At 36.7% G+C, this 21,431-nt stretch overlaps 3 protein-coding genes across 4 annotated transcripts; 2 read left to right on the plus strand and 1 right to left on the minus strand.

Annotated features, from left to right (window-relative positions):
* Positions 11,481 to 14,226, plus strand: LOC104731589 (E3 ubiquitin-protein ligase dbl4). Of its 2 annotated transcripts, none has more exons than XM_010451011.2 (4): positions 11,481 to 11,769; positions 12,170 to 12,616; positions 12,727 to 13,496; positions 13,630 to 14,226. In XM_010451011.2, the coding sequence occupies exons 2-4, from the start codon at positions 12,188 to 12,190 to the stop codon at positions 14,033 to 14,035; spliced, it is 1,605 nt and encodes a 534-aa protein (XP_010449313.1). In that variant the 5' UTR covers positions 11,481 to 11,769; positions 12,170 to 12,187; the 3' UTR covers positions 14,036 to 14,226. The 2 variants fall into 2 exon arrangements, with proteins under 2 accessions (XP_010449313.1, XP_010449312.1); XM_010451010.2 differs by having other exon boundaries at positions 11,482 to 11,769; positions 12,165 to 12,616.
* Positions 15,241 to 18,244, plus strand: LOC104731590 (regulatory protein NPR4-like). Its single transcript, XM_010451012.2, has 4 exons — positions 15,241 to 16,419; positions 16,502 to 17,240; positions 17,333 to 17,539; positions 17,641 to 18,244. Exons 1-4 carry the CDS (start codon positions 15,874 to 15,876, stop codon positions 17,898 to 17,900), a joined length of 1,752 nt encoding a protein of 583 aa, XP_010449314.1. The 5' UTR covers positions 15,241 to 15,873; the 3' UTR covers positions 17,901 to 18,244.
* Positions 18,676 to 21,186, minus strand: LOC104731591 (transcription termination factor MTEF18, mitochondrial-like). Its single transcript, XM_010451013.1, has 2 exons — positions 21,097 to 21,186; positions 18,676 to 20,983 (listed from the first exon to the last, which is right to left on the minus strand). Exon 2 carries the CDS (start codon positions 20,975 to 20,977, stop codon positions 19,199 to 19,201), a length of 1,779 nt encoding a protein of 592 aa, XP_010449315.1. The 5' UTR covers positions 20,978 to 20,983; positions 21,097 to 21,186; the 3' UTR covers positions 18,676 to 19,198.

Consider the following 21,431-nt stretch of genomic DNA (forward strand, 5'->3'; position numbering starts at 1 on the left):
GTTTGGCCTTGGTGGCGGTCCTCTTTAGGACATTTGTTTGGCCTTGGTGGCGGTCCTCTTTAGGACATTTGTTTGGCCTTGGTGGCGGTCCTCTTTAGGACATTTGTTTGGCCTTGGTGGCGGTCCTCTTTAGGACATTTTGTTTGGCCTTGGTGGCGGTCCTCTTTAGGATATTTTGTTTTGCCTTGGTGGCGGCCCTTGTGGTATGTATATGATCATTGTGTGGTCATGAGGTATTCCAGTGAGGGGATATGTGGTTGGTAGGNACCTTAGTGGCAGACTTTCGAGTCAGTGTGCCGTGTGTGGCGGTCTTTTTAGATATTGTGTGGCCTTTGTGGCGGGCTGTTTAGCCGTGTGTGGCCTTTGTGGCGGGCTGTTTAGCCGTGTGTGGCCTTTGTGGCGGGCTGTTNGATTTGTATATCGACTTCGGATGACGGTCCGGAGGCGCGCTGTAGGATGACGACCCGAGAGACGAGTTTGGATTTTTCCTTATATATTATGTCATGCGGGTTTAGGCCCGATGAGGAGCCAACATTTGGCATGCAGACTTTAGTCTGATGAGGAGCCAATAAAACTCAATGTTTAGGCCTACGAGTAAAGGAAAGTCCAAAAGTCGAGAGCAAATGACGCCTGGAGCGCGAGTCTATCGCCTAGAGGTGACATTCTGTAGATCGGTCGGAGGAGTGCAGCCGTGGAGACGGTTGCACGGGAGTCCTTGGATGATGGTTGTTCGAGATTCGAGGACGAATCTAGATTGGTGGAGGAGAATTGTAACACCCGCAAACCAATTTTTGGTAAATTGGTGAGGGTGTCGATCGACACCACAGGAGGTGTCGATCGACACTGATTGTTTTCCGGTTCGACCGGTTCGATTTAATTATCGATTTTTGGTCGGTTTGGTTTGAGGAGAACCATTAAACCGTGATATTTAAGTAGGAGAACGACCTAGGTCGTGTTTTGTTGTTGTCTAGCCGCTGGAAACAAAGAGAAAGAGGTGAAGGGAGAGCAAACTTGAGTGTTCAAAGCAAAAGGAACAGAATCGTCAGGGTTTGGGAGAAGGAGGATCCGACTGCTCAAATCATTTTGAAAGGTATTGATATTTGGTAGGATTGTACCTAAGAGATTTTCGTACACTCTCCTATTTACAGAAGTGAATTTGAGTTAATATTGTAAAAGATATCGGCAGTTTGGTGGGGCGTTTCTTCTCAGACGCGGATTGAGACCAGCGGGTGTTTTAGGATCGATTGCGGTTTCATCTGAGTTCTGATCGTGATGAAATTTTGTGGGAAGCTTCATGAAGTCTAGGGATAGCTTTTCACTGGAGGGAGTTAACGATTGGTTTTCATTTTAGGAGGTGAGTGCATGACCATGACTAATCTAAGCCTTTGTTTCCCTTGTTCTTGCTTGTTTGTTGCTTGTTTGTGTGTTTTTCTTGCTGGGATTGGTTGATACAGGTTCCTACGGATGTTTAAGGCTTGGGTTTCAAGTATTGGACGATTTGGAGGAGATTTGGGAGTGAGATTTGACTCTCGGCTTCGCGCGGATCGCAGTTGCAGAGGAAGTGTCGATCGACACCACTTGGTGTCGGTCGACACCAGCAAATTGGGCATCGATCGACACTGTGGGGTAGTGTCGGTCGACACCAAGGCCAGTGTCGGTCGACACTTGGCTGGTGTCGGTCGACACCTCCCTTCCAGCGAGACGATGTTGATTTCCTGGTTTGTGTGTTTTGTTTGATGCTTGTTTGGAACTTTGGAATCATTGTTGCCTGTGTGTATAGCCCAGTAGATGGGAGGATTGCCTCACTGAGTGTTTATCAAATACTCATGCATCTCAATATGTGTTTGTGGTGCAGGTAAAGGCAAAGTATGATCATGGAATCAAGGCGATGAAGAGGAGGATGTTCTAGTGGTTCGCTTGGTTGTCTGGCTTCTGTTAGGTTGTTAGAGTTGAGTCCTAGATCATTGTTTAGGATTGATGGTTATTTGATTTATGCTGTTTGGATCATTAGTTTGTGATTGGAATTAATACTGGTTATTATTTTATTGGTTATTGATTTATTGGATATTTATTGGTTTGTTATTCCGCTGTCGATTGTGAATGTGGTTAGGTGGCTAGTGGGTATGGGACCACTAGTTATAGTTTATTTATATATATGTTATTTATTATTTATTATTAAAAAAAAAAGGTCGGTCGTTTCATTTTGGTATCAGAGCCCTTACGGTTCTAGGTTTGGGTTCGCTAGGTTTCTGTTATGATGTTTTGGATTGCATGCTTTGATTGATTATGTGAGTTACTCAATTGTGTGTGGCATGGAGTCCTAGAACATCCTCTTCGAGCCTTCAATGAGATTCCACGGTGAGTTATTGTTATGTTTCTTTGTGTGGTATTGATTTGTTTTATGCTTGTTAGCCTCTGTTCTTGAAAGATCAGTGGTTAAGGTGTTTGAGTGATTGGTCATGGACGGGGATGTGGTCGTGGTCATTGTCGGGCGGGTCCCGAGGCCAGCGAGTGTGTGGTCCAGAGTTCCACGAGGAGGTACGTCAGAGGGTTGCAAGCGTATCAGGAGGGATCAGAGGGGGTTAGCCAGTGAGCGTGCCGGGGGTGCTAGGAACCCAGGTGTGGGGTTGCAGCAGGTNTGGTGGTGCTGGAGTCCCGGGTAGGAGAGCTGCTGCAGTTATGAGCCGGTAAGGGCATGGTTGCCAGGTACTAAGATTCACGAGAAGCTTCATGGCAGGATAAACTAATCGTTGCGACGATGGTGGATGAAGTTCATTAGAGATGGACAGGGTTACTAGATTTAAGGTTTTGGTAAGCTTGCTGGGGGGAAACAAGTCAAGTAGATTAAGTTAGCGGTCTACAAAGCATTTGATACGGTGAATCGGAATATGCGAACGTATGGTACTTGTNTTCGAGATGATCGCTTGGCGGATCTGTTAGCGTGCAGTTGGAGCGGTTACCGAGAGGGGTAACAGTGTAGGCTCCAGTTGTGCCGCATGTGGCGGGATGCAGCCGAGGGCTGCGGATGTTGAGGACTTTCCACCTTATGTTAAGAGGATGGAGCGGTTGTAGATGACCGGTATGAGATTATTCTCAAGGGGTATCAGACCTAGAGAGGCGGATAGGTGGACATATGCAGTTGGAGCAGATATTTCTCTGTTTGGGGGTTAATCCAGTTGGATACTTGAAGTTTAGTGGGCAGGTGTAACATTGCAATGTTATACTCGGACCACAGGAGGTACTTTGTGTCGAGAGATGTTTATAGTCGTTAAGGATTGTTGCTCCTAAGGGGATGGTAATTCCCCTGAATACCGATAGCGCGAGGGGCTGAAGGCTCCGAGAGTGGCAGAGGGGATGATGTTCCCCTGAGGGGATGAGTAGTTCCCCTGATACCGAAATCTTGAGGATTGTGGTCCAAGAGTGAGACGGTATAACTCGAAGACACTGGTCTGAGAGTGAGATCGGTATGGCTCAAAGGTTGCAACCTTAGAGAGGAAGAGTTGGGAGCAAGCAATGTATAGAACATGAGTATGAACATAAAGACGGAATGTAGACCTCGAGAGTGATGATGGTTTAATCTTGGATTTTAGGATTATGTTGGCTGGTGGGCCAGGGTTTTATGACCGGAGTGGTCAAGAATGTGTGGCTGATGTGCCAGGATTGAGTGGCTGGTGGTGCTGGAGTCCCGGGTAGGAGAGCTGCTGCAGTTATGAGCCGGTAAGGGCATGGTTGCCAGGTACTAAGATTCACGAGAAGCTTCATGGCAGGATAAACTAATCGTTGCGACGATGGTGGATGAAGTTCATTAGAGATGGACAGGGTTACTAGATTTAAGGTTTTGGTAAGCTTGCTGGGGGGAAACAAGTCAAGTAGATTAAGTTAGCGGTCTACAAAGCATTTGATACGGTGAATCGGAATATGCGAACGTATGGTACTTGTTTGTTTTATTACGCTCGTATTAATGATTTGCTATGGAGAATAGCTAAGCGGAAAGCTAATTTTGGATTAATCTATCTTGTGGAAGTTTTCCCTAAGAGACAAGTTACTAGAGGTTCTTGGACGAACAAGAGGGTTGACATTCAGNCTTGAAGTTTAGTGGGCAGGTGTAACATTGCAATGTTATACTCGGACCACAGNATTCAGGTGGCTTCGAGTTGATATCGGCATACTTGAATGTTTGTTTGGCAGAGCTGAAGAAGCAGCTAGAGGATCTGTTGAGTAATGGATTCATCTGTCCTAGTGTATCATTGTGGGGAGCACAAGTGTTATTTGTCAAGAAGAAGGATGGGAGTTTCCGGTTGTGCATTGATNAATTCCCCTGAATACCGATAGCGCGAGGGGCTGAAGGCTCCGAGAGTGGCAGAGGGGATGATGTTCCCCTGAGGGGATGAGTAGTTCCCCTGATACCGAAATCTTGAGGATTGTGGTCCAAGAGTGAGACGGTATAACTCGAAGACACTGGTCTGAGAGTGAGATCGGTATGGCTCAAAGGTTGCAACCTTAGAGAGGAAGAGTTGGGAGCAAGCAATGTATAGAACATGAGTATGAACATAAAGACGGAATGTAGACCTCGAGAGTGATGATGGTTTAATCTTGGATTTTAGGATTATGTTGGCCGGTGGGCCAGGGTTTTATGACCGGAGTGGTCAAGAATGTGTGGCTGATGTGCCAGGATTGAGTGGCCGGTGGTGCTGGAGTCCCGGGAAGGAGAGCTGCAGCAGATATGAGCCGGTAAGGGCATGGTTGCCAGGTACATAAGATTCACGAGAAGCCTTCATGGCAGGATAAACTAATCGTTGCGACGATGGTGGATGAAGTTCATTGGAGATGGACAAGGTTACTAGATTTAAGGTTTTGGTAAGCTTGCTGGGGGGAAACAAGTCAAGTAGGTTAAGTTGGCGGTCTGCAAAGCATTTGATACAGTGAATCGGAATATGCGAACGTATGGTACTTGTTTGTTTTATTACGCTCGTATTGATGATTTGCTGTGGAGAATAGCTAAGCGGAAAGCTAATTTTGGATTAATCTATCTTGTGGAAGTTTTCCCTAAGAGACAAGTTACTAGAGGTTCTTGGACGAACAAGAGGGTTGACATTCAGGTGGCTTCGAGTTGATGTCGGCATACTTGAGTGTTTGTTTGGCAGAGCTGAAGAAGCAGCTAGAGGATCTGTTGAGTAATGGATTCATCTGTCCTAGTGTATCATTGTGGGGAGCACAAGTGTTATTTGTCAAGAAGAAGGATGGGAGTTTCCGGTTGTGCATTGATTATCGGGGTTTGAACCGGGTCACTGTGAAGAACAAGTACCCTCTTCCTAGGATTGATGAGTTGTTGGATCAGTTGAGGGGTGCTACTTGGTTCTCTAAGGTAGATCTGGCGTCGGGTTATCATCAGATACCGATAGATGAGGCAGATGTGAGAAAGACGGCTTTCAGGATGAGGTATGGGCATTATGAGTTCGTGGAGATGCCTTTTTGGGTTGACTAACGTACCAACAGCGTTTATGAGATTGATGAACAGTGTGTTTCATGAGTTTCTGGACGTGTCTGTCATCATTTTCGTCGACAATATACTGGTATTTTCTAAGAGTCCTAAGGAGTAGTGAGGCTAGCACTACCCGTCCCGCTAGCCTCACTGCTAGCTGCCCCAACGGACCATCCGTAGACCCTGCTAGCCCCCCGCTAGCTGTCCCAACGGACTCCAAGCTGGCCCTGCAGGACATCAATCCTAACCCATCATTGTGGATATCCCAATCTACCAGTAGGTTATTGGTGCGCCAGGCGTTCCTCGAACCCTGGTCCTTACCCTTTAACAACCTTCCCACAGGATAAGTTGCCACCAATTGATCTGCAGGTCAATTCCTATCTAATTTGTATTTGTAATATATTAGGAGGTAGAATTCCTATGCATCGCAACAGTGACGGACATTCAAACTCAGCATGGGTGGTATTTTATTTCATGTGCTGCTTGTTTATCATATATTATTGTGTGAAACTAAATAAGCAGAAATAATGAAATGATGTTCAAACCAAACAATACATTGAACATTCCAATTACGTTGAGAATTAGATATACAAGAAATTAGTGATATAGCGACACACAAAAAAAATTTATCACAACAAACCAATATATCATTAAAAATATATATATATAATTGCAGTAGAGATCAATTGCATCTTGTTTGTTTAAATTTTTACCATACAACTCTCAAATGTAACGTTGATGTACACAATATATATTAAATAATTTTTATAATTAGTTAATTCCCAATTTATTTATTTGATAAAATATGATATTTTGATAAAATATGATATAAAATTAGCATTCGCAGAAACATTTTAAAATATAATGACGATGCATACAAGTTATATGACACTTTTTATCGCAGGTAATATTTTGTAGATCCACCATATGCGGTGAAGCTTCATGATGCACAACAAGCTGAGGAGTTTTTACAGGCAATAAATTTCGTGTTGCTTCAACACCCCGAAATGTTACGATAGTCATCACTACAAAACAAACCATATTTTTTCTTATGAATTATAAACATAAACATAAACATGTACTTTTCAAACATATATGAAATATGAAACTAACCAGATGTAACAATCAAGAAAATAACGAAAGCAAACTTCATTGTTTTTTTCTCCATGTAATTATCTATTACAAAAGTTGATAAGGATATGGTTGGTATCTAAGGCTGATTGAGCTATTGTGGAACTGCTTTTATAGAATGGAGATATGGTATGTTTTGGTCAAACACATGTCAAATTATACATCTCCTTTATATTTATAGAGAATCACTTTTGAGAAAAAACTGATGTGTCGCCGCCAGAGACATCAAGATATTTTTTAGCAAAATACTCTTAAATTTTCTAATTAATTATAGATCTATGCCACTATATTAATTTTAAAAACAATTAATTGAATAATAATTAGATATGTCATCATTTCTCACACAAATTTAATAGTAAAGTAAAAATTCACTAAAATTTACTTACAAATATACAAGTTAAAATAATATTGATTTCTTAAAATTAATATAAATATTGATTTTTTAAAATCAATATAAGTAAAATATTCTAAAAAGGCTATAAAAACATATCAATTAATATAAAGTTAATAAAAGTAAAGAACATATAACTAATTAAACATATAACTTATTAACATAATCATATAAAAACAAAATATTATTTTTTATGTTAGTATTATTACCATAATAATTTAAATAACAAGCTTTCAATAGTTATTAAAATGGATTATAAAAAGAAGTATATTACCCCTGAAATATCTCTAACTCATTAAAAAAAAATTAATTCCCAATAAATATAGATTTATATTTATTAAAAATGACAACAAATTAGGGGATATCATGATGTGTGATTATTTTTATATATATCTAAGTATGTAAACTAATTAATCTCAACATTTAGTGTGATTATTTCTTAAAAATGGAAATATTGATAACCGAATAGGAATATTCGTTCTAATTTTATATTCATTTATGTGCTATTAAAAATGAATGAGACAATAACCCTTATCATTATAAATAAACTTAGTACCCACAAAAAATTCATAATATATTTAAAATGAGTGATTATTAGATTATATAAAATTGTTATAGTTACTCGACAAACCATAAATATAAATTTGATTTTTAAAATACACAAAATATATATTGCCATAAATTGTAACATTTTTTAAATATTTTCTTTACCACGTTCACATATTTCACAGGTGAAATATATTCTTACACGAATACGTTGATTTTTGAATTTCATTAATTTTTCATAATGGCTTTTTTGGTAATAATCTTTCATTTATAGAAAATATTAACAAAATCGACTAACTCAAAAGATTTAAATAGAATCAAAAATATTAAAGCAATAAATTAGATTATCTTCAAAAAATATAGTTTAGAATCCGATTGTTACTAACATATAATAAAATTGAATAGTTAAACTACCGAGTAATTTAGTATATGTTGTTATGGTTACATAAGAAACATGCAAAATTGTTATGATTACAAAATAAAACATAAGAAGATATGAATTTGATTTTTAAACCACACAAAAGACATGTTGCAATAAATAGTAACACTTTATCAATATTTCCTTTACCATAAAAGCTATTACACATTCAAAGATTTCACAGGTGAAACGTATTTTTTAATGAAAAAACACAGCTTTGAATAAATAAATAAAAAAACTTAAGTTACATATTATGCGTGACACAAACAGATATTGGTTTTAGGATAATAATTTTACTTGTGATAATTTTCTTTAAATCGATTTATCCTGCACATAGTGTGAGTTGTTACCTACTCTATATATATAAAGTTAACTTTGCTCACTTCTCCTTCCTCCACATCAGCATCCACTTAATTTTTTTTTTGCATAAAAAAATACTATTTTTAATATTCATTCATTGCATATTTATTACTTATAATTAATAATAGTAAAAAAATAAACAAATAGTGAATTAACTAAAATTAATTAAATTTTAAAATAGTATAAACAATAATATAATTTTTAGTATATAATAAAATAAGAACTATCTAAGAATAAATTAAGAAAATTAAATGAAAATTTGAAAATAATAAAAATAATACTATAAATTTGTTTTAGTAATAATGTTATTATTAAAGTTATAACCAAAAAATGATTATATTCCAAAATTTAGAATGGGTTAATGAGTTTTAGAATGTAAGTAAGATTTTAATGCATGGTGGAGTAAAAAAATAAGTTATGTAATTGTATTTATTAAAATCTAAACATGTAAATAAAATTGAAGTGAAACATTAGTTTCTAAGAAACATATACCATAAAGATTTATTATTAAATTTTACTTATAATAAAGAAAAGATTAATTACTTAACTTAACTTAACTTAAAAGTTTTAATCTAAAACAAAGACATTGTAAGCGGCATATTTTTTTTTGGAAAACTATGAAAAACAATTTTGAAAAAATAATCTATCTAAAAAATTAAATCAATGGTCAGGAAATATAGAAAATATAATATGTAAGCCATTACAAAAAGTGACATGTGATTTGTGTAGCGTATCTCATAAGGTATATTATCAACTGGAGCTACAATTTTCTAACATGATATATAACATATATATATATATATATATATTATCAAATGTTTTTAACCCAAAATATTGGCAAAAACAACATATTTAAAGTACACTATGTTTTTTTAGAAGATGAAACTGGGGTTGCATCACAAAATTAACATCTGCGAATAACATATGAGATTTTAGAAAAATATGTAACTTGGATTAAGTAAATAGATATTCATTGTGGGTTTTTAATGTTTCATCATTTAAGCATTCTTAACTTAGTCGGAAATTCTATTATGGCAGATGATGCATTTGGACAACTTCATTGTAGCTACATAGCACTAAAATTGTTTAAATGTAGGATATCTATATGTTTAAATAGTTTCTATAATTAGGTCAACGATCGAAATTGACGTAAGAACTTTTAAAATTATATTTTCATGGGATATGAATATGGAATGAACTGTTTTAAAGATAAAAGGTCAGATGATTGTCGATAATATTATTATGACACTAGACAATATATGTTATATATAGAGTCCGAATGGTAACAGCGGATTTAGTAGTACGGAACTAACGATTTGATAGTACGGTACGGTTCAACTGCGGTACGTGCGGGATAAAAATATTTGCGGGACGAGTTCGGTTTATGCAGAATAAGCGGTACACAATAATGTTTGATTGGTGAAAAAACTATTAGCGGTATTGTTAATAAGAATTTTTTTCAGTTGTTAATCATGAATTTTTTAAATATATTGTAAATACATTTTGTATGAAATTAATTAATCATACTTTAATAAAATAATTGACTGTAGTTTATTTAATTTATGTAAATCTGTTTTCACTTAGTAAAATATATTATGTTTACAAAAAAAAAACTAATTATATTATAACTTGAGAAGAAATAATGAAATAAGGTTTATAAAAAAGTAATAAAACACATAAAAAAATATGTCATTTATAAGAATTATTAACAATATATATTAAAAAGACATCTAGAATTTTTTTTAACAGTAAAAACATCTACAGTTATTTGTTAAAATATGTGCTGGTTTTAAACTTGTATTATTAGTAATATATTAAATAAATCAGAAAATTTACTTTATTGCTTTATCTACTGTGGAATTCATTGAACCGCTGGGTAATAGGTAGTTATGTAAATTATGTGCGGTCCATTCATTAATACGTTGTTTTGAAAAACGCAACAGTATTTTTTTTTCTTTTCAATATTTACAATATTTGTTGATTGGTAACCAAACGCGGATTTCGAAGAGAATACTTGAAAACCGCACTTGTGGACGTCGCCATTCATTGCCATAGATTAGTAAAATATGTACGGCATTTATATAGATTTATCTTTTAATCTTCAAATTATATTCATATTTAATGATTTTTATTTATACAAATATTAACTAAAATCCCACGTAAAATCGCAAAAAAATATAACAAAGAAATATTATTCTACAAAAATATATATGTTGTATATCACTGAGTAAAGTAAGTTTAGTGTTTATATAGATTTATATTCAAAAATTGGAATAGTTATTTTTGGGCTCAACAATTTCTATTGATAAGAAATAATTTAATTTAAAATCCCGCGAGTAGGCGGGTACAAATTCTAGTACGCCGAGTCATAGAATATATCTATCTGAGCAGCTCATCTATTGATATTGGGCCACATTGGTTTGTCTCAGTAGGCCCATATATTGCATCTTTCACATGGCACCACCCCTCAGAAGAAAATTGCTTGCACATTGAAAAGTAAAAAATGATAGAGATTGATTACTCTAGTTTTCATTCATAATTTCTCTTCTGTGCTATTTATTTAGTTGATTATATAGTAAAATATATCAGTTTTGTTTGATTTGCCTCGGTTAAATAGTGTTTCTTCATAGGCCACCATAACACAACACTGTTATAAAGCTAAGTCCACAGTTCCCATTTGAATTTAAATAATTAAGCTAATGATTGCTGTCTCCATTTTCAAACTTGTTTGCTGCCACAACTGTCCTTTAGTGTCTTCTCTTGCAGCAAATATAATTATTTTAAAAATTTTCATTTTTGTACTTCCTTTTTTGCTTATCTTTATTGAAAGGAATATAACTATTGGATGATAAAAGTCAGAAAAGGAATATAAATAAATAAAATGAAGTTACTACAGCTTTTTTTTTTAATTTCTCTAATGAGAGGAGACAAAGGCCATGTGCTTACTTTGATATCTTAAGCTGTAATTCTTCATGCTCAGAGACTTCTAATCCAATTCGATTACAGGTTCAATTATTAAAATTCCTAATTATATACTTTAATAAATAAAATACTTATTGGATTAAGAGATACTTCATTGTGGAAAAAATGTAAAAACTTACAATACAGTACGAGAATGACAGCAAAGTGAAGCCAAAAACCCCAGAAAAAAAAAATAGAAAAATTAAAAAAAGAGAGAGAATAAAGAAAGAAACAAAAAAAGCAAAACTTTTCTCTTACGCCATTCGAAGAAGGAGAGAACAAAAACTCAGAAAACAACCGATGATTCTTCTTCTTCTTCGCCTTCTCTTTCTCTCCACAAATCTCAGTTGAAAAATCCAAAACAATGCAAAAAAAAGTAAACTTTGCTTTTTTATTTTTTTCGTCGAGAAAATAAAAACTGAGATTTTAAAGATGTTAGCTTTGCTTAGTGTTTTCGAAGTGTGAATCTCCCCTCCACTGGTAAGAAACCTTCTGGATTTTTAATGTTCTTGGTCAATGATTCACTTTAATTTCAGCCGATCTTGTTTTATTAGTAAATCTTCTAAATTAAATTAGCTTTTTTTTTTTTTTTTTTTTTGGTTTCTCTCTTAAAAACGTATGTAATAATTGAGAGGGTCTGGTTGGTGTTAGTGGGTCAACTACAAATCGAGCTGTTTCTTTTATAATTTTCTCTGATTTATGCTGATCTGTTGATGTAAAACTTCGTTAAGATTAGCTGTTTTAGTGATCTGTTCATTCTTTTTTCTTCTCCTTTCGTTTCTCTGTATATGGTAGAATTGAGATTAGATGATGCAGATCCGATTTGGGTTTCTTTTAGTTTGTTGCTAAGTTAATAAAGTTTCTACCTTTTGTAGTTTAGTTGGTTTGTTTACCAAACATGGAAAACCAAGAAGTTTCTTGTGAATGTGAGGAGCTTCTTCCATTGAATCACTTAGGAGATGAGGAGGAGTTTAGAAGCTGTTGTGGTGATGAAGAAGTTTGGTTAAAGGAGAGTGATGATGACTCAGGTAAAGTAGCAGAGGAGGAGAAAAAAGATGAACTTGATGATGACTTCTCTGTTAAGATGTTCTTTAAAGGAGTTTCGATATCTGAAAGAGGAGATTCAGGTTCTGGTTATTCTGGAATTGGTGTTGTGTTGGAGAGAAGAGGAGATTTTGAGTTGATTCAAGTTCAGAAGAAGTTGGAGTTTTATGTTGAAGAGTCTGTAGCTAACTATTTAGCTTTGATGGATGGTCTTGAAGTAGCTTTACAGAATAATATACGCTCTGTGGTTGCTGTAACCGACTCCGAATTGCTCTTTAATCAGGTAAAGTCTCTTTTCTTTCTAGCTTGTTGAAGAGACGTGCTTTCACATCAAATGGTTTGGTATCTCTTTGTATGTTTGAGCTCATGTTTTTATATGAATTGGCTTTGCAGGTAACTCGTGAGGAGCAGCTTGAGATCCCTCTTTTGGTAGCTCTGAGAGAAAGGGTACTGGAGAAAACAAGTAACCTTGATGGGTTTGTTCTAAAGCTTGCTCCTTTCTGTGATCTTGATGAAGCTCTAAGCTTGGCTCAAGTGGCGGTAGGAATCGTTTCTTCGAACCTCGATGAGGATAAACCAACCGAGAACTGCTCGATCTGCTGTGAAGACCGTCAGTCTGAGATGATGCTAACATTGAAGTGCAGTCACAAATTCTGTTCCCACTGCATGAAAACATACGTCGAAGGGAAAGTACAGTCTTCAGAAGTTCCCATCAGGTGTCCTCAAGTGCAATGCAAGCATTATCTCTCAGTCATGGAATGCAAATCGTTTCTGCCCGTTGCTACTTTCAAATTATTTGAAGAAGCAAATGTGCGTAGTAAGAACAATGGCAAGATTTACTGCCCATATCCCAATTGCTCTTTTCTCTTGGACCCGCAAGAATGTCCATCTTCAGGAAGGGCAAGCTCAAGCTCGTCTACTCATGAGTCAGAGAATAGCTGCTGTGTGGAGTGTCCGGTCTGTGAGAGGTTTGTGTGTGTGGACTGTGGTGTTCCTTGGCATGCTTCTATGAGCTGTGAAGAGTTTCAGATTCTTCCTGTTGATGAAAGATATCCAGATGATATTACGTTGCATCGCTTGGCCAGGTATAAGAGGTGGAGACGGTGTCAGCAATGCCGTATAATGATTGAGCTTGCTCAAGGCTGCAACCACATGACTTGCCGGTAAGACACACATATATTTCTATGGCTACACATTTGTTTCCGTATCTACACATATTTGAACCTCCAAAGTTAGGTTCTTTGCTTTGTGATTCTTACTCATGCAAATGTCAAAAACTCTCTGTGTTTTTCGCAGGTGCGGGCACGAGTTTTGCTACTCGTGTGGAGCAGAGTACAGAGAAGGGCAACAAAGTTGCACATGCGCCTTTTGGGACGATGACGAAGAAGATCAAGAAAACTCAGTAGAGGAAAACACAATCCAAGAAGTTGAGCAATGGCCTTGGGACACATTTAGCACAATTCCAACTGTAATGGACGCGTACTCTGAGCAAGAAAGATCTCAGCTTGCTTTGATCCAAAGGTTCTTAGCAGGTGGAGGGTTTAGTCTCAGTGATCACCATACTTCTTATCAGTCCCCACCTCCATGTACAGAGTCATCGTATGTTGAAGCCGCAATGAAAGATCTTCATCAGCTTCCTTGGCTTGAGAGGTTTGTGTCTGTTATAAGTGATGATTACTATGAAGAGTATAATAGCCAGTGAAAGGAGTAGAATTGGTAATTTAATAGCTTTGAGGATTCGGTTTGGTTTGATTCTGAGAGGCCAAACGAGAGTATCTCGCTCTCGAAAGATATTGTTGGGAGGGGGGTTTTTAGATTCTTGATGAACTCAAAAAACGAATTGTAATGAAACTAATTACAATTATAATGAAAAGAGTTTGATCATTCTACAAATCCTGCAAGAAAGGTTAACGTCCTGACGGACTTATATGTTCTTATTTTTGGTGTTTATGTCTTTTAACGTAAAGGCTAATTAAAAACACTTAAGCCTACGAAATCAGGTTTGTGAACCGGATGTTCACATGTGTTCAGAGTGAAGCTTCTAACAGAGCAGCACCTAAAAAGCTGAGAAGAGATATATTGCAGTTGTTTTAAGTGAACATACAAAATGATATTACCATGCCAAAGCAATGGCACATATGTTGACTCATCAAATAGTAGCAACAAGAAGTTTTCGGAATGGAGATGACTTGGGGACTGTCAGCCCAACGTCACACCACATAACCTTCCCAAACATCTCTTGCCCGTTGTGTCTTTTAAGTACGATCTCGGCACACCAAATCATCTTCTTCTTACTAGAATCACCACTAGAACGCACATCTTCCTCCCAGCTGACCACAATCTTTCTACCATAACTCACCAATCTAACACAAAGATAACTTTTTCGTAAATTAGGCAGTCCTTCCAAACCCTTCAAATCTCTCCAAAATCCTCCCTCAGAGTCAGTCCATTTGAGCATAGACGATCTGTCAGGTAACATCATTAAAAATAAAACAATTGTCTTTCAAAAACTAATCAAAATGAATTTGGTTATCATCAATTCATCATATATAGTGTGATACATATATTCAATTATTATTATTCATGTTCTTCTAATAGAATACAGCAAACTCTTCAAATAGACTTTTTTTTTTTTTTTTTTTTTTTTTTTTTTTTTTTTNCTTTAGTACTTATCAATCTACTTTTCAATTTGTGTTATATTTTTCAAAGCTGACGTTACTTTAAGACGCCATCGACCCACTTCACCCCAACTCAAGTCGTCCTCAACTGCTGACGACACTGCTTACGGTTTTTGTATCGTCATGGAAATTTAGAGAGATGAATTTGGCTCTTTTGTGAAATTTGTTATCGAAAGACTTTTACTATTTTATTTGGTCGTTCTTTTTGTGCGAAAAAAAAAATAAAAAAAATTTGGTCTTTCTTTAGGCTCTCTCTTTTCATTATTGACACGTTATTAGAATAGTTTATAATCAAGAAATTAGTGAGTTCTTGTTTTGTTTTGTTAACATAGGGAGACCAGTCAGTCTTGTTATTTCTCACCTTAAGCTTTAGAGATACCCTCTGATTTTTTTGTTTCTCCTATTTGTTCTGAGATCGTCTTCTTCTTATTCTCAAGATATCAAGCTATGATTTTGAAGACTACCCATTCATTCAGCTCTTTCCCTTAATGTTTCAAGATTCAGTTAGGTTGTTTGTTTTTTTTTTCCTCATCCGCCATTTTCGTTGACTTTATGAAGCATTTCTCAAAGATAGTCTTTTTCTTTTCACTTTGACTCTGTTCTTCACATTGATTCATTGGAAACATTGAATGCTCTTTCGTAAAGTTCGGATCTTTTTCTTCAGGGCTTGGTTAATTTCATATCTATGATCTTTCTCTGTATTGTTCATACCTCAAAATTCAAAAAGACCACAGACACGTTTTGATCCAATTACTGTTCTATTGATTCTTGTCATTGGGTTTAGATTTAGGGGTTTTGTCTTCCTGGGGATTTGAATGTTAAAAACAGAGACTTTGAGTGATATAATCTGAAGGGGGAAACAATGGCTGCAACTGCAATGGAGCCATCTTCATCTATAAGTTTCACATCTTCTCACTTATCCAATCCTCTTCCTCTTCTTACAACAAATCATCACGCAGCTACAAATCTTGAAGCTGTGAGTTTAATCAAGCTCAGCTCTAACTTGGAGCAGCTTCTCACTAACCCTGATTGTGATTATACTGACGCAGAGATCATCATTGAAGAAGAAGCTAACCCTGTGAGTGTTCATAGATGCCTCTTAGCTGCTAGGAGCAAGTTTTTTCTTGATCTGTTCAAGAAAGATAAAGAGAGTAGTGTAAAGAGTGAGAAGAAACCAAAGTATCAGATGAAAGATCTGTTGCCTTATGGAAATGTGAAACGCGAGGCGTTTCTGCATTTCTTACACTATATCTATACTGGGAGGTTGAAGTCTTTTCCTGTCGAGGTTTCTACTTGTGTTGATACAGTTTGTGCTCATGATTCTTGTAAACCCGCCATTGATTTTGCTGTTGAGTTGATGTATGCTTCGTATGTGTTTCAAATGCCAGAGCTGGTGTCATCGTTGCAGGTCTGAGATCATTTGGTTATTATATATATCTGTTATTGTATTCAATAAGATTCTGATGTTGTGTGTGTTAATGTGTCTGCAGCGGAGGCTTTGTAACTATGTTGAGAAGTCACTAGTCGAGAATGTTATACCGATCCTCTTAGTTGCGTTTCATTGTGATTTGACTCAGCTTCTTGATCAATGCATAGAGAGAGTGGCGAGATCAGATTTAGACAGATTCTGTATCGAGAAGGAGCTTCCTTCCGAAGTATCAGAAAAGATCAAACAGCTTCGAGTTAAGTCCATGAACATCCCCGAGGTGGTGGATAAAACGCTAGAGAGAACCGGAAAAGTACTCAAGGCATTGGATTCAGATGATTTGGAACTCGTGAAGCTTCTTTTGACTGAGTCAGATATAACACTAGACCAAGCCAATGGTCTGCATTATGCAGTGGCTTACAGTGATCCGAAAGTTGTGACCGAGGTTCTTGATCTAAACATGGCTGATGTGAATTTCAGAAATTCCCGGGGGTATACGGTTCTTCATTTTGCTGCTATGCGTAGAGAGCCAACGATTATCATATCACTTATTCAAAAGGGAGCTAATGCTTCGGATTTCACGTTTGATGGACGCAGTGCTGTTAATATATGTAGGAGACTCACTATGCCAAAAGATTATCATACCAAAAACTCAAGGAAAGAACCTAGTAAAGACCGCTTATGTATTGACATCTTGGAAAGGGAGATTAGAAGGAATCCGTTGGTTAGTGGGGATACACCCACTTGTTCCCATTCTATGCCTGAGGATCTCCAAATGAGGTTGTTATACTTAGAAAAGCGAGGTATTGATTGACTCACTCGATATGTATATATATCTCATAGTTTAAGGTTTAATGACTGGTTATTAACATTCTTGTATGTGTTATTATTGCAGTGGGACTTGCTCAGTTGTTCTTCCCAGCAGAAGCTGATGTGGCTATGGACTTTGCTAATGTTGAAGGGACAAGCGAATGCACAGGTCTTGTTTTTCCACCTCCATCAAATGTTACAACTGGAAACTTGGGTCAAGTCGATTTAAATGAAACGCCTTATGTGCAAACGAAAAGAATGCTTACACGTATGGAAGCACTCATGAAAACAGGTAAATGCTTACTAAGGAACTTTTACTTTCAATTTTTCTTCAACTCATATTCTCTGAACATCAGATTAACTGATTCAATTCAAAACTGTTCAACAACGCAGTTGAGACAGGTCGGAGGTATTTCCCATCTTGTTCTGAGGTTCTTGATAAGTACATGGAAGAGTATATGGACGAAGACATCCCAGATATGTCGCATCCGGAGAAAGGCTCTGTGAAAGAGAGAAGACAGAAGAGGATGAGATATAACGAGCTGAAGAACGATGTCAAAAAAGCGTATAGCAAAGACAAGATTGCGCGGTCTTGTCTATCTGATTCATCACCAGATTCTTCTCTTAGAGAGGTCTTAGAGAACTCAACATAATATCTGTCTGTCCCATATGAACTATTTTATAGGTAGTTCCTTGGGAAGAACTTAGCTATTTTATAGGTTGATTTAGAAAAAGATTAAAACCCCCATTTTGGCATACATGTTTATTTATACACATGCTTTAGGTTTGGTTTATATTTAAGGGTTTGGATTTTTGAAAATGTATAAACCAGAACTAGGATGCTCCCCAAAACCTTCCAACTACTTCAGAACCTTTTGCTTGCTTCTTTAGTCAGGAAAACTGTGATATTTGGAATATACCTCTTCAGTTGTAACAAAAGAATTTTGTTTTCCTTTAAACCTGTAGTGAAGAACATTATTAGTTACACAACACAAGTTACAAAAACCTCTATTCTATACTAATTCTATACCATATGCTCGATCGGTAGTGTTCTAAATTCCTTCTTGGTGGAGATATTCAATTGCATTACAACAATGAATAGTGTGTCCCTAAGGGTCTTGCACTCTTAGTTCAAAACATCCTTGGTTATCTTCCTTTTAAGTTTTGGGATATGTACCATATGAAATGTACGATTCATGTAAATTGAAAATTCACATGACAGACCTCTATACAAACTATATTGCAACGGCCTAAGTTATGAAAAATCTACTTGAGAAAGTGGATTAAAAAACTTAAATAAGAGTCTCTCTGTTCCTTTTTTTAGGCAATAAAAAGTCTTTGTTCTTAATATTGCTATCATTTTAAAAGAAACGTACTAGATCCAATTGGTTTTGAGTTTTGTGAATATTTGAAATGTATTTATCAAACTGCAAACAATTTGCTTTCCTTAATCTGAACTGAAGCAGCCAATTCCACAAGTTACATTTATATATCGCTGTTGCTAAAGCGCATCTGAGCCACAGACTCACAGGTAAGAGCCTAAGATAAGAGATGTGTCAGCAAAAATTGTAACACACCACTATCAGTACTGTTTACTTCAAGAATGTTTGGTGTGTTTATCCGTTTACAGGACAGCTGTTGCAGAGACGGTTCAGGAAAAAGGCTGCACATCTTCTCCAGTACTGTATACGCAACACTTCCAATGAATTCAAGCAGTACAGGGGTAGCTTTGAACTAGCATTTTAGATATGCATCAATCTGTAACTCAGCAGACACTTGTCGCTCTTTCACAAGGATCGGCTAACACTAATGAATCTCTACTCTTCATGCATTCTCCAATCCCTTCTATTTGTTTCATTAGTTGGCAATTCACACCTGTAGCGTTGCATCAGCACATCCTTCAGTGTCTCAGTCGTACTAAATTCAAGATATAAGGCCAATAAACTTCACTTCAGGTAGATGATTGTTTTATACTTTCCCAAATGGCTGGACCTTCAGGGTGGACATTGACAAAATACTTGACAAACCGGGCATCACCGCAAGTGAGAATAGTGCTTGGTGACAGCATTGGCTTTGCTGCATCTCTTTCCCTCAACCATAAATACATAGAGAACCTGTGATGTATTCTCTGCATATCATAACACAGATATGCCGGGAACTTTACCAGGGATTCAATTGGATAGCCAAGAAGTTCAGTTAAGGAATGTATCTTTTTCTCTATCACATCTTTAGACAAGTTAAGTATCATCGGAGCATGCCTGATAATTTCAGTAACCACATTATGGTTTAAACCGGCTTTCACAAGGCAATTAAATCTCTCCTGCAGCTGATCTCCCCTCCCTCGAAACTGTTTTAGAGCCTTCACCATCTCATCCGAGTTTTCTAAATACCCTAACCTCAACAAAAACGCTGTCTTCTCTGAATATTTCCTCGAATCTTCCGAAAGAGGTTTGCTTTTTCTCTGCTTCGTTGTAGAAACAAAACTGAACAATCTCAAAGGCTCTTTCTTCAAGATCTCACATAGCTCTTCTTGTCTAACGTTCAAACTAAGACAAGCAGTTCTAGGTGCTTGCAAAGAGCATGAACCAATAAGCTCCATGTGACTCTGCATAATCTTTGTGATGAACTGCGTTTCCATTCTAATAGCAATCAAGAAATCCAACGCCTTCTGAATATTTTTTACGCATCTGTCTGACAACATCTCTGGGTTGTCTATAAATAGCCTATAGATCTCATTCACTTGAAGCCCCGCCTTAAACAACCTACCAAACAGAACATAGAATTTCTTACCGGAGCCTTCCATCACCAAAGCTGGATACGTTTTCAAAAGACTACTCAACTTCTCATCTTTACATCCCACTTTATCAAGAAACTCTATTGTCTCCAGAATTCTGCGCCACCTATAAGTTTTCCGGTCAGACAAGTATCTCCCAAGCCAATCACATCCTACTTGTAAGCCTTTCAACTTATCAACCACAGAAGACAATTCAGCATCAATCCCACCAACCAGCAGTGAAGGGCAACTAGTAACTAACTTGATAACTGTAGCCTTGCTAAGACCCAAATTTTCATAATCACTGAGTTTCGACGCCAACAAACCAGACTCATATCTAAAAATCTCCCTCGCTTCTTTATACATACGGCCAATCTTACCACGCGGGATCCCATAGTTGCAAAGAGCATGGAAGTTCTCAAACATGATACCATCATCACTCAAATACATTAGCTTCTGTGGAAGAAACGGTTCAAACTCATAAGGACACAAACCCAAACTCTCGAAAAACGGCTCAAACTCGTTTATGGGATTGTACCTAAGGAATTTAGTCAACCCTTTGGATACATCCTTGTGGTTATCATCAATCTTGGACAACAAAGACGACATAAAACACGGAGAGTTCTTGCTTATATGCTCTGCATCAGTAAAAGTAAAGCTTCTAGTATAATGCAAGTAGTCAAAAAGTGCTTCTTGAGCTTGATTCCTACTAACCCTTGGAACTGGATTAACGAAAAACCTAGTGGGTAACTGAGAAGAGTGCTGCTGTAACTCAGATTTAACCTTACGCACACAGCTTTCAACCTGAAAACTCCGCATCGTAAACGAAACTCGTGAAAGGTCGGACCTTTGACCTTGGTTTTGACGATGAATCGGGGTTAAAGCTATATAATTGTTGAAATGTGAAATCATATTCAACTGTTTATGAACTCTTTTCTGAACTCTGCACAATAACATCGCAACCTAACAACAAAGTAGAAACAGATGAAAGTCACAATCAAACGCAGAACTATGACAAAATTCTCAACGCGTCTATCAAACAAGTAAGCATTACTGTTCCAAGTATGAAACTTTACCTGAAATTAAGGCTTATTGTGCGCTTGAATCAATCATTTTCCCAAAGATTCTTAGGGTTCATACCCAAATCTCAGTTACTTTGCTAAAACCTTGTTCGGGATTAAGATTATGTGAATTACAAAAAAGCCCCTTAACTTTTATAATTACACAGAAACGACCGTAAGTTTAAAATTGTGAATTTGTGGAACACGTCCTTAATATTCTGAAACCTTCTAAAATGTTGTATAAGAGTTTTCAAAATGTCACATAGGTATCAATAAGTGTGTCAGCAACACTTGGCCTTTAAACCAGTTAAAACGTGAGATATTATTCTCTTCTTAATACCGAATTTAAT

This window comes from Camelina sativa, chromosome 12 (genome assembly GCF_000633955.1).
Source record: "Camelina sativa cultivar DH55 chromosome 12, Cs, whole genome shotgun sequence".
Lineage (NCBI taxonomy): Eukaryota > Viridiplantae > Streptophyta > Magnoliopsida > Brassicales > Brassicaceae > Camelina > Camelina sativa.

Coding starts and splice junctions, on each gene's coding strand:
- LOC104731589 (XM_010451011.2), top strand. CDS start 12,188: ATGGAAAACCAAGAAGTTTCTTGTGAATGTGAGGAGCTTCTTCCATTG. Junction 12,617..12,726: donor CCGAATTGCTCTTTAATCAG/GTAAAGTCTCTT, acceptor TTGGCTTTGCAG/GTAACTCGTGAGGAGCAGCT. Junction 13,497..13,629: donor TGCAACCACATGACTTGCCG/GTAAGACACACA, acceptor TGTTTTTCGCAG/GTGCGGGCACGAGTTTTGCT.
- LOC104731590 (XM_010451012.2), top strand. CDS start 15,874: ATGGCTGCAACTGCAATGGAGCCATCTTCATCTATAAGTTTCACATCT. Junction 16,420..16,501: donor AGCTGGTGTCATCGTTGCAG/GTCTGAGATCAT, acceptor ATGTGTCTGCAG/CGGAGGCTTTGTAACTATGT. Junction 17,241..17,332: donor GTTATACTTAGAAAAGCGAG/GTATTGATTGAC, acceptor TTATTATTGCAG/TGGGACTTGCTCAGTTGTTC.
- LOC104731591 (XM_010451013.1), bottom strand. CDS start 20,977: ATGTTATTGTGCAGAGTTCAGAAAAGAGTTCATAAACAGTTGAATATG.